This window comes from Haliotis rubra, unplaced genomic scaffold (assembly GCF_003918875.1).
Source record: "Haliotis rubra isolate DU_JTF1 unplaced genomic scaffold, ASM391887v1 Scf560, whole genome shotgun sequence".
NCBI classification, from domain to species: Eukaryota; Metazoa; Mollusca; class Gastropoda; order Lepetellida; family Haliotidae; genus Haliotis; species Haliotis rubra.
Genome location: NW_025767258.1, coordinates 129,628 through 142,948, shown reverse-complemented (window position 1 = coordinate 142,948; position 13,321 = coordinate 129,628). Strand labels below are relative to the sequence as shown.

At 37.0% G+C, this 13,321-nt stretch overlaps 2 protein-coding genes across 5 annotated transcripts in view; one reads left to right on the top strand and one right to left on the bottom strand.

Annotated features, from left to right (window-relative positions):
• Positions 1-4,427, bottom strand: part of LOC124254026 (TBC1 domain family member 9-like) — a 51,935-nt gene extending 47,508 nt beyond the window's left edge. For all 4 annotated transcript variants that reach the window (XR_006892366.1, XM_046687889.1, XM_046687892.1 and 1 more), the window contains exon 1: positions 4,251-4,427. Coding sequence is in view for 3 of the 4 variants with exons in the window: in XM_046687889.1 (XP_046543845.1) it covers positions 4,251-4,294 (44 nt within the window). In the remaining variant the exon portion in view is untranslated. The remainder of the gene's footprint in view (positions 1-4,250) is intronic.
• Positions 4,428-6,240: 1,813 nt separating this feature from the next.
• LOC124254038 (glutaredoxin-like) lies at positions 6,241-10,137 on the top strand. The gene is made up of 3 exons (XM_046687908.1): positions 6,241-6,411; positions 8,224-8,510; positions 9,598-10,137. The coding sequence occupies exons 2-3, from the start codon at positions 8,265-8,267 to the stop codon at positions 9,703-9,705; spliced, it is 354 nt and encodes a 117-aa protein (XP_046543864.1). The 5' UTR covers positions 6,241-6,411; positions 8,224-8,264; the 3' UTR covers positions 9,706-10,137.
• The last annotated feature ends 3,184 nt before the right edge of the window (positions 10,138-13,321 follow it).

Sequence of the window (13,321 nt, the reverse complement as noted above, 5' to 3'; positions counted from 1 at the left end):
TCAACCTTGATCCACAGCAACATATGGTCTGTGTAGCATCTCAGAGCATGTTTTCGTTTTATTCCTCAAATGCTAATCTTTTCTGAACATTATTTCATGATTTCATTGCCAATACATACCTCATGTGTTTCTTGAAGCATGTGTGGTGTGGGTTATCAAGCTTGTTGCAAGCCTCACAACCCAGCTTAACTCTGTTATGTTTTGAGTGAGTACGGTTTTACACCACTTTTAGCAATATTCCAGCAATATCATGGCTCAGAAAACAACAGAAATGGGCTTCACACTTTGTACCCATGTGGGGAATGGAACCCAGGTCTTTGGCGTGACGAGCGAATGCTTTAACCACTAGGCTACGGGCTACCATACCGTCCGCTGTTCTATCATGACAAACACTTTGGACCTGTGCACAACCACAGACTTGTTTTAGAACTGATGTTGACACTTCCGTCTCTTTCATAACTACCTCTCGCCATATAGCTGGAATATTGCTAAGTGTGGCGTTAAACAACAAACAAAAATATTAACTAACTCAGCAAAGAATCTTTTTCAGTTATCAGCTTAGAATAAAAAAAAAATCAAAATTACATTTCTGATCATTCAATGATTCATTCAAAATTGAAGCCTTGTGTCCCATCATTCCACATCATGTATTACTAACTAAGTACAAACTCTTTCTCAATTATCAGTTTCAAATAAAAAACAACAATTCAAATTATGCTGCCTTGTATATTTCATAATGTCTTGATTGCTGTCTATTTTAACATGCTTGAACAAAACGTTGAGTACTGAAAATCAAACATGGGCATGACATGATACTTAATTATTGGCCTTTAGGAACCACACTTAAATAACATTTTCAGCCAATCTCATTTCATTCTTGTAAATTTCATTTTTCAATGCAAATGGTTCTACTCATTGCTAGAATGTGTAGCTATTGCAGTTTGCACCCAAAAAATGACTGCTAATACGAACAATCAATGGAAATGCGTGGGCGCGGTGGGTGAGCTGGCTAAGGCGCCAGGCTAGTGATCCAGCGAGGTTGAGGTGTCGGGATCGAGCCCGCCTGTGACCGGGTGTAAAAACCTTGGAGTCAACTTTGTGTGCAGACTCTTTCAGTGTTGTCACAACCCCAAGTGTACAGTACACAACCCTGTGCACTTAAAAGAACCCACGAATCCATTGGTATATGACCAGATGGGGGCCACATGAACATGTGCAAACACCTAGTGGCGTATACCCATACAGTAACGTGCAGTAGACTTGGACAAAGTACTGTGACTATGTGTCCCAGTCCACCCAGCTGTGAATGGGTACCTCAAAAGGATGGGAAAATCACATTAACTCAGTGCGCCTAGTGGCTGCAAGAGTTGTATGATCCCCAGGTGTTGAGATTGATAATATGATGTGCTGCTGAGATTGACATCTAATGATTGAGAGAAAAACAAAGAAGTGCTTTGAGCATGCATGTGGGATGGACTACAACGCTATATAAATACCCATATAATAATAATAATAATAACTGAACATAAATGTCAGGGAAAAGACCTACATATTCTTACACATGGAATCTTGGGGCTTTTACACTGATACAGTAAATGTCTGCATCAAGAGCTGACAACCTCTGACAACATTTCACAACTTGTGGAAATCAAACTCAGATCTTCGGCGTGACTGTTAACTGTGAGCGAACTTTGACCATGTTGACTATCATGAGTCAGTGTAGGATATGTGGGTTCATGAGTCAGTGAGATCTCAACCACAATTCTGTTTCATTTCTTCACCACCTGAAACATTTCATCCATGGTATGCCCTTTTCAGTGCAGTTGCTATTGAACTCAAAAAAGACTTGCAAACAATATCCACAAAAATAATGGCACAGACTTTCTTTATACTGTAATCTATACTGAGGTCCATAACATGAACTTCAGTGTATGAAATAATCAAAAAGTCCAGCCAGACATTTGCCAGCCCAAAATGGATTTAACCAGACCAGACAATCCAAAGAAAGTTATTCAGATGTATGGAACATGTTATCTAAATTTTGTACCAGAACATCGGGCTGGCTGGCTGTAAATTTAGACTGTCCATCAGAAATATAGCCTGTTTCAGGCGGTCTGACAGGCCTTATTTCATACACTGTGAACTTGGAGGATGACATGGTTGAGGGCACAAACACTGGGATCCTTAGGATCAAAGAGCCACACTTTTCGCATCCCAAGGTCATTCAAGTCTTGTATTTAGTCTGTCTCACAGTCCCTGAACCACATTATTTTCCCTACTCCCTAGCCATCCCTGCAATGTTAAAGCCCTAAATGAAGCAAGTCTAGATTTCCTCAGGTTCATGTTCATGTTCTCTTCAATTTCCCATCTCACTGAAGCCCCTTTTCAATTTAAATGAGTTTATTTGTTACTATACATTCAGAGACTAAGCATTAGTCCCACTTGTTCTATAAATTATTTGCAACTATTCTCAATATGTAATACCACTTTCCTACAAGTCTGTCAAACTCCCGTGTATGATATGAAAATGCATGGGCTCATACTGCCAATGTCGTGACCACACATTTCACATTTTCATCAAGCCCATGCTAGGATTCTCACCATGGATCTTCTGGAAGTTTGTTTCTGCACACCACTCAGCTATATTTCAGCTAACAGTTTATGACAGCAGATGTAAACAATCATCTGGATGGCCAAACAAGCGACATAATGCATTGTGAGCAGCTTTCCCAGCCTTTGTGGTGCAACGAAATTTACAGTTCTTGACATATCCTAAATAGTTTGAGTTTGCTTCACATCGAAACTGTGCCCAAAATATGCAGTCATGATGACTCTCGATTTTCATAGGATATGTGACAAAATGTACAAAAAATGTTCAAAAGATATTGATAAGCAATAACGTCAACATTCTGCTGACAGAAACATGCAGCAATGGCAAAAATGAGCAATTTATGTAAATGTTCCTTCAATACTTTGTCGGAGCTCACTGGCTTTCAAACATATGTTGCATCAAACATGACTCATGAAAACTATTATCATGATAATCAGTAGTCATATGAAGGATTTATGCATTACATGAAACCCTATATCAATATGTATGTAGAAACATTTTAAATCTCAATTTTTCAAGCCTAAACGTGTGTCACCATTATTGTTTTCCTTACAAGGAATGGTGTTATTGGTGTGATAAACTAATCCAATAAACATAAACTTGATAGACACTCCAAATAATTTTAAGTACATTAGCAGGAATGACATCAACATATTCAGCAAGTGAAATATGGTGTTAAACTGTTAAATTGATCATTCTGAAATATTTATTCAATGATAATTGTGATAAAATTAAAAAGGGTTAATATTACTGTGAGTATCCTATGTCAGATGGCCTCAGATTAATTATGGGCTCCCAAATATGTACAAAGAACCCACTTAAGGGAAATTTGTATTCCTGATCATGATCAGTGCAGGAAATATGCGTACAGAAACATATCCCCACATACTGAAGGGAAGACAGTATGTTCTGTGAACAGTTACTTGAGTGTGAGGGAGCACCATTTAGAGCATGTCAATGGAGATTTATGTGAGTATACCATGCTGAATTTACATTTTTGGCATTATCATTGATCTCATAACCATACGATGGAAAGAGTTCTTTACTAACACCCCCCACCCCCTCCTATTTTATAAGGTATTTTTCATTCCTTGTATATCTTTGTATTTTTTTTAAATTAGGTGGGGGTACGTAAGGAACTCTTACCCATACGATTACTTCTACTGACCTAATCGGAAAAACGAAAATTGAAAAATAGTTCTGGTGCAGTTTTGTGTGACTTTTAACATTATTCATAATGATATCGTTGAGAAATGGCTGATGTCACCACTTCAGAAACATTCGATATATTTGAATTTCGAGCATAAAGGACTGTCATAAGTAATGTTAACAACACCAATGTCCAAAACAGATATGACAAGAATCATGATACAACAAAATTTAATTTGTGCGAAAGTTCGTGACTATCGTGACGTGAATTTAGGAAGTGAAATACTGCTTCAAGCAATATTCTATTAAGCAGATATATTTTAACAGAGCTCAGTGGAATTAACTGACGGATTATTTTCTAAATATGTAAGCGCGTGATTATGACAGCTAGTGAGTGAGGTGTAAACACAGCTGTTTATTTATGTCATAAACAACCGGAAGTGGGCTTATCTGACATCCGACACATAAACATTGCAACGTAAACTCTTACCACAGCGCGTTGGCCAAAAGAACTTCCTCTGGTTTCACCCACATAACGACAACTATTAATGATCTCCTCAAAGGAATAGCTGTCCTTTACATCAGATGATTCTTGAGAAAATTAATAAACTAATTTGCCTTCTTTCCGATCATTATAATCGTCTACATCTGAGGCAAGTACAAGGTCACATGATCAGCATACAAATACGTATAACCTAACAACATATGATGTTTTATAGAAGCTATGCAGTGTGGTATCGTTTACACTCAGGTTCCTTCTCCTTTTTGAAAATTCAGTTATTTCGAAATTCTATCTTATATGGCTGTAAAGGATTTATTGTTAGTATCCAAACATAAAAAATATAACTTTGTATTTTAGCGGGAGATAATATAACCGGACAAGTCCATGGCAAATCAATGACAGTAGACCAAGTTGAGCTCGTTTGTTTGTGTAATACAAACAGTAATAGTCCACCTTTATTACAGCGGTCAGAAAAGGCCTGACTTGAACAAATGAGTGACATCGTGAGTACCAATCAACACAATCCACATGTATTAATCAAGTCAGCGAGTCTAGGATGTTATTCGAAAAGTAAATACAAACGGAAAGGAATATATCCTACAAATGCACACCGCCAGTCAAACGCTCAATTTCTATAATGAAATCTAACCTGTGAAACCAAAGGCGTTATTCTGAAATTATTACCCATTTGTCAGGAATTTGTCAATTAACTGTCATAATGAAATTTGCTTCCTTATTTCATTTATACATCCTTTTGTCTTGATAAGAGAAAGGCTTTTACAAATCAATTAGAAACATCGATAATCAATCGACCGTCTGCAAAAGAGATTCAAGAAAACCAGCTGAGATTTTCGGGTTAGTCGTAAGAGGCGTATTGGTGGTCGGGTGGTTGTTGATACATAAGATCGTATCCCACTTGCGTAGATCAATGCTCATGCTGTTGATCACTGGATTGTCTGGTTGAGACTCGATTATGTACAGACTGTTGCCATATAGCTGGAATATTGCTGAATGCTGAGTTAAACAACCAACCAACTTATGTAATCCAGTAATCACCAAGCTCGAACTGACAAAAAGGTTTTGTCTTGAATCCAGTGTGCGAAATAGCCACTGGCCCGCTAGCCCGTGGCTAGTAAAAATCCAGTCAGGTCAGTAAATCTCCACAGTTACTAGCCCGTCTGTCTGGTGAAATTTTATTTTGTCATGCAAGATTATGGAGTGAAAAACATTAACTATATTAGCAGCTTAATGATGAAACCCATGTCTATATACAAATTTCGGGCTAGTGAAATATTTTGTGGGCTAGTAACTTTCAGACATAGCTAGCCCGACTGGCTAGTAAAATTTGGAAACTATTTCGCACACTGCTTGAATCTGCTGCATAAACATTTTGTATATGACAAGACATACGGTCTTTGTTTCATTTTTCATATTTCAGAAATGCATTTTAACCACCAGTGGTCTGCTTTGACTACTTGTCCGATGTTTAATTAGCAGTGGTCTCTTTCAGTTTGATTTACCTCTTAAACCAGTATAAGTGATCAAAGTTTCCCTTCTCTTTCACCGTATCAGTTAGTGACAATGACTTTTTAACTTACTGCCTTATAAAACCAGTGATGTCCATATGAACCCACTTTTATTAACTGGATTCCGTTTTAAATAGCCCATGACTTACCGTTATGAAGGAAATCTCGTTATTAAATTTCCATATCCATATGCTTTAGGCTGATGGCTGTAAATGGGTGAGAATCGATCTAAACTACATTGAAACTACAGCGTGTAGATGAAATCAAAGACGTAGATACGTCTTTGATGAAATGAAAAAATGAGTGAATGGATGAATCACATTTTCACGTAAGGTTTGTTCTCGATATTAATAATTGGGTAGAATATAGTTGGTAGGGTAATAGTATTATATATTTTATCTTTCCGGATTTTATTGAGCAGAAGGCCATCGCTCAGTTATTTCCCTTGCTAAAATAATAGAGTAACCTGCCCTTACTTCCGACTCGAGCAGACATCGATTTTCGATATTTGCATTCTTTCGGGGTATTTATGCGCTATCGTTTAAGTTCCTGCTTTCAGACACCGATTAGGCAAAGGTCAAATATCATCACCAAGGTGTTCCCTGGCGCACGTTCTCTGGAAGGTTAGTTCCGATGACATAATACATAATTTCATCATGATTAGGTCTTTCGATATATGCTCATTAATTAATAATAAGTTTAGTACATTTAGCGCAGAAGCTGACACTATGGGACTGTTAGGCTTACATGTTTGGTATGACTATAGACTTAAAGGGCATGGTGTTTTTAATGTTCTTATAAATATTCATTGTGGTAACGTCTGAGCTGATGCAGCAGTGGAGAGCTTTATATATCGACCGGGTTGTTTTCTTCATTCATTTGCATCAATATGAAGTTGCCGAGAACAATATACTGTGAAACCTAAATTTCAACTGTGTATATTTCTCTTAACATGCTTAAAGCAAGCAAATGTATGACATCCATACTAATCGATTCTGGCAGTTTAGTGATCAATATAATGAGATCAAATTTTCATTTTATGTCTACATGATCATGACACTGCAATTTGTACCTCGTAGGAAATTGAGAGTATGTCACCATGGTATGGTCACTATGACATCAGTTATCAAATTGCAATTGCTTAATAAATTATTGCAGTATTTCAGGAATTGCCAGGGCCAATTCACCGTCTCACATTGGTGTAGAGATTGTGTATTTGGTATGCCAAAGAAGGATTCTAATTGTTTTTGCTTGGTAGTTCTGTTTGTGACAATCATCATGTTCAGGGTCAACAGGTTGAAAACATATATGAAATTCATACAATTATGCTTCAGTAATCCAATTTTACTTTAAAACCTGTACATGTTTTTAGATGTTAATGTAAACCATGTTTTCAAATGTTCATTATTCTTTTTGGACACAGTCATTTCAAATGAAAACATTTTCTTATGGCTCCAAATACTTAGTCTTCCAATTATATTCCCTTCTCTGGATTGTATTTGATTTCAAAATGGGCCTACCAAATATGACCAATCCAACACCAGCATTGAACATTTCTAAGTGTGTTTGACAAATATCTCATCTCATGAAAATATCTATTCTTTCAAGTCTAGTCATGTCAATATGTTTATTTTAAAACAGAATTAATTGTTGTTGGCATTAGGGCTGGGTATTGCAGAGAATTTTCATATTGCAATATATTGCGATGCGAAAGCATATATTGCGATATGTATTGCAATATATTGCAAGAAGTTCTTTTTTAACAAATAACTACTTATAATCGAGTTAATGCTTGATTTATAAAGCAAAACCACAACAAAATCACCATGCTTGATTAAGCTTTAATAAAAACTTTTAACCATGACAAAATAAAAGCGCAAATAATATTTGGCACAAATAAAAAAGGAAAGGAACAATTTATAAAACGGAAATATCCGAAGATTTCCGAGTGTTACAAAGTCTTTTCGAATGCATGTCAAAATACCGGTTTTCAGTCAGCGTATCGCAATACGTATCGTTTTCATCTCTGAACCGGTATATACCGGGTAAACCGGTTATATTGCGCAGCCCTAGTTGGCATACAAATGCAAACCTAATGATCATTGTTAATACTCTCTGGGATACTTGTTTCATTACCCATTCAGCAACCCATGCTTGTAAGAGGTGGCTAACAGGATAGGGTGGTCAGACTCACTGACTTGATTGATGTTTGTCATCATTTCCCTTTTGTGTAGATTGATGCTCTCAATGTCAACCACTGGATTGTCTGGTCCAGACTTGATAATTTACAGACCGCTGTCATATAGCTATTGATAGCTAGAATACTGACAAACAACAAACTTGTTTCAAAGATCAATCCTATATTATGTTTGACATGTTGTAGCATTTTTCCTTCATGACATCAGTAATTAATTATTGTATTTTCTTATTTACAGTTTTACCAGCATAGTTCCCCAGCTGATAATCATCTGGCACAATGGGTGGGTCCCACTCCAAGTCGGACCCTCCCCGTTACATGAACTCGAAGGAGGCCAGGGAGGTTGCAGGGCTCATCACAGAAAACTGCGTGATGGTTTTCTCTAAGACTTACTGCCCATACTGCAAAGAAGTAAAAAATATTTTCAAGAACATGAATGTGCCTTTTCAGTGTGTGGAACTGGATATCCGCCATGATGGACAGGAGCTACAGGATATACTGCAATACTTGACCAAGGCTAGAACGGTTGGTATAGACTAATCCTGTTACAATTCATTCACATATTCTCTGGACCCATGAACATCTGTGATAGAATTGGTCTTCAACAACCCATGCTTGTCGTAAGAGGCGACAAATGGGATCGGTGGTCAGACTCACTGACTTGGTTGACACATGTCATCGTATCCCAATTGCATAGATCGATGCTTATGATGTTGATCACTGGATTATCTGGTCCAGACTCGATTATTTACAGAACGCTGGAATATTGCTGATTGCATGTTAAACAACAAACAAACATGTCGTTTGTTATGTTAAATTCTTTGATATTATAATATAGTATTCATGAATTAACCTTCATATACAATAACCTAACCCAGGCAAATTACCATATTCGCCTCATAGTGTATTCGTTGCAGAGATCCGGGTTAGAATTGGTTTTCAGCAGCCCATGCATGTGGTAAGAGGCGAATACTGGGATCAGGTGGCGTACAGACTTCGTTGACACATGTCATCATATCCCAGTTGTGTAGCTCGATGCGCATGTTGTTGATCACTGGATTGTCTGGTCCAGGCTCGATTATATACAGACTGCTACCATTTAGCTGGAATATTGCTGAGTTCAGCATTAAACAACAAACAAGCACACATGTAAAATCCACTGCAGGCCATAAGTACCTATACATATTTGCAGCTACCAGCCCAACACAAAATTTACCTGTCACATACTTTGTCTATTGGTAGAATTTGTTTGCACGGTTCAAAAGTAAGATATGTTATGTTTGGAATTACACTTTCTCAATAAAGTACAGATTCTAGCACTTTTGCCAGGATTCGAACCATCAGAGCCAGGCACCTAATGACATGCACACAAAGTCAGCGACCTCACCCACTCAACCACCATGGCTTCCATCAAAAATTCAAGCCAGATAACTAGATGACATACTTTGTGTACCACACTTTAATGAGGAGGTGTAATCCCAAGTATACCATATGTTACATTTGACCACATTCTTAATGACATTAGGTATTCAAGGTTTTTTCAAAAGCCTTTGTATTATCAAACCAGTGACATTGTTATTTCTAGCACTGACAGAACATACTTTTTGTTCAGGTGCCAAGAGTGTTTGTCAACGGGGAGTGCATCGGAGGCTGCTCTGAGACGAAGGCGCTGTATCAGACCGGACAGCTGAAGGACAAGCTGGAATCCTGTGGCAGTTGATACTGACCGCAATCAGTCCGTTTCTGTTTAACTATTTTATGATATTCAGATTCCAATATCTTTTATGCATTGTTCTCACACTGAACATAGATCTCTTAAGCAAAGATTTGTGGCAATATTAGAGAGTAACCATGGTAACCTGTTTGAGGCGTCGGGAGGAGATTGGGCTGGGTTGACCAAATGTGACCTGCCAGGAGAATATATCCAGGAAAAACCTGAATTTTTATTTACACAGTTTACAGTCATAGTTTCCGTTTCCTTATTAAGTTGTACCTTTTGTAATTTATTAGGAATATAGGTGAGTTAGAAATTTAATGTCGCATCAGCATTGTTTCAGCCATATAGAGATATTAGGATTTTAAGCAAAGTTTCTTGGCAAGTGACTTTGTGAAGAAAGAATTATTTTGTCAAAAATATTCAAGTCCTTACTTTGTTAGGTATTTGTCATTGTCTTCAGTAAAAATGTAAGCCTTAATATTAACATGCTTGAAGCCTTTTTCTCGCAATTCATGCAATTGGTTGAGTGAAAGTTTTCCAAACTGAAGCATTATCCAGGGCCCATCGTAAGTTTGAATAATCTCTTTCTGGAAATATCCCAACATGGAACAATATAATATTTTAACTTTAGTTTAGACTTTTGGGTATCCTCGAAACTTTCTATTGAAAGTTGAAACCTGAATTATACCACTGATAAATATGTTGTTATATTACAATGCCGTCCGTAATTCCGCGCACCTAAGCACATCGATCGCAACACGGCAACTAACGTCTCTTTTTTTGTGTGGTTTACGTGACTGAACATGCTGATATGCATCATATTTACCTAGAAATATAAGTTTTATTGACGACTATAAGATTATAACGTGGCATTATGCCATACGGTTGACCTTACCGGCGTTCTGACGACATCGCTTGCTGCGCAGCAACTGATGCGCATAACATCCACCTGGAGATCCGAAGTATGGTAGCGTATTAGGGCACAGATTATTTTCAAAAATCACTACATCAATGTAAGGAAGAGTGTTTCATATTAAATCCAATTATGAATAATGAAGAAAAAGGTTTAAAAGTCTGAAGAAAACGAATTTTCATAAAACTGTCAATTTATCTGTCAATTACTGTTATTTACTTACCTTTAGTGATTAAAAGCCAGTCCCTTGTAGAAATGTCCCGATTTCAAGCGTAAATGTGGTAGCAGACGATTTTACCTTTCGATACAGAAGTAAGCTATTGCAGCTGCGCAGTATTACCGGACGCGCGAATTACTGGACTCGCTTGTAAATCTCTTTGTAGCACAACTTTCATCAATACTCCGAAGTGTGTGTCTAGTCAGATGTATTACAGGTTGGTAGTGTTAAATGGTGTAAGCCTATGTGTTTAAGGCTGAAAGTATCTTATAATCAACTACATTTACAACTAACAAACTTATAATGACAGATTATACAAGGTGCTTTTCAGACAAGCAAACTGCTGTATATTTAGTAGAAAAGCATATAATGATATGCGATATTAACAGACTGAAATTAATAGTCCATTAAAGCCCTTTGTAACTGTAGTTTACTGTTTAATTGACATGCTTAAGATTTCGGTGAAATGCAGGTCTGTTACGTGTCCTCTTGTACATGGCAAACTTACACTAGTACAAAACACGTGTGTTCAAGATTCAGATCTGATTTTTAATGGTGGACAGATACATGCTAAGGGAGGTAACTCCCAGGTTTGAGATAACATTGAATACCACTGACACGTAACAGATCTGTATGTGACTAAATCAACATTAAACATTTAAAAATCAGACAATTAAAATATCAGACAAGTGAGCTTTCATGGTGTCTGCTCCAATATTTCTGTATCCATTGTGGTCAATTCAAAGGTTTTGAAGTGCTTATCTCCCATTATTCGAAGGTGAAGTCTGGCCCTGTTGTCCTTGGCGCCATAGTTGATTGCAGAGTTGCCTCCCTTAGGTGTGATAGGAAGATATGATTGTGGATTCAAATTCTGGTTCACCTTAATTATTTTTCAATACTCGTCAGCACCATGCCCAGGCTCGTGGTAAGTATCAATAACCTGTATCAATTCAGGCGATTTCTCACAGGTCAAGCTGACATGCCCTGACGTAACTAAAATACTTCATAGCGACTCACTCATTCAGGTCACATGGTCTGCATTCAGAGTCAGAGTTGTTAGCTGAGAATTCCTTTTTTGGTTTTGTTCGGAAATGACCTGATCTTATTTTGTGCCCTTTACAATGACTTTCTCAACAATGAAATGAATGCCTCCAAATTTCAATGCCTGTGAAATATACTTTTAAAGAATGTTGGCTGTCTGATTTAATGAAGGAAAAAATAGAAAATCACTTTCGAGTAGGAAGTAACCCTTTCACATTTTCGAAACCACAACCCTTTTTTAATTATTTCAAGATTTCTTGCAAAATATTTTAAGCATTAAAGTTTGAATTCTTTCAACTAAGAGCATGTGGTCCTATTTAAAATAAAGATTTGTTAACAAAGTAAGTGAAAACTGACTGATGTTATTGCTTTCATGCCTGGCATCCTTGAATACTTGTTGATCATGAGAATGCTGAAGCAAAAACTACTGGAGACATTACTCGCGAATTCTAACAGATATAAAGAAGGGATGGCAAGTAGGTTTCTCTTTGTTGATTGTCTGATGTGTGTTGATTTTTACATTATATACCTACATTTATGTCTGTAGCCAGAAGTTTGCATTTGCAGAGGTTTATGGTTAAGATTTATATTTATCGGTTTCTCATATCGAGACTTACCTGTTTGTTACAGTATTGGAACATTGTTGTCGTGTTTTGTCGTGCCTTTGCTTACCCTCTTGAAGTTACTTTATGGAAGATTTTCCACAAGATTCCACAATACTTTGAAGGTAATGTTAATATTTCAAGATTCCAAAATGGTTTGATTATAACCTAAATATGTCAACAAGATTGTGAAATGGTTTGATGGTGACTGGAATATTTAGACAAGATTCCAAAATGGTTTGATGAAAACTTGAATGTCTCATGTTTCCATCAGAATTCAAATTGTGTGGAAGGGAATTGCTGTTTCAGCAATATAATATTATATTATTCTAATGTTGTTGGAAATGGTTTGGTGCCCCCTGCTGAATAATGGTGCAAGCTACATAAGCCATTACGCTCAATCATTAGACTTGATTTAAGGTTGCTGTGCAGAGTTATGGCCCTTACCCAATTCAGGATTTTATGACCATTGCTTTGATCCCAAATTTGCTTTGTTTATTATCCTTGCTGTGGTGGCACCATTCCTTGGCTTGTGGGTTTCAGTGTCAAAGACCTGCACCTCTTTTCTCACACATGTAAACAATGATTTAACAGAAATATTATTGTTCCATGCATTACTCTACCAATCTCTCTCAAATCTTAATGTATCAAATATAGAGGAAGAGGATGGATAAGAGCCCTGATTGGTCCATTGGAGATGTAAAAGTATAAAGTCTCAGATGACTTTGTTATTAAAATTATCACACTTTCTCACATGCAACATCAAGCCTGTTTATTATTTTATGAAAGTATGGTTTGAATGTCTGTCATGATATTCATAATTATGGCTCAGATAAGTGAAAAAGC

Coding starts and splice junctions, on each gene's coding strand:
- LOC124254038 (XM_046687908.1), top strand. CDS start 8,265: ATGGGTGGGTCCCACTCCAAGTCGGACCCTCCCCGTTACATGAACTCG. Junction 8,511..9,597: donor ACTTGACCAAGGCTAGAACG/GTTGGTATAGAC, acceptor CTTTTTGTTCAG/GTGCCAAGAGTGTTTGTCAA.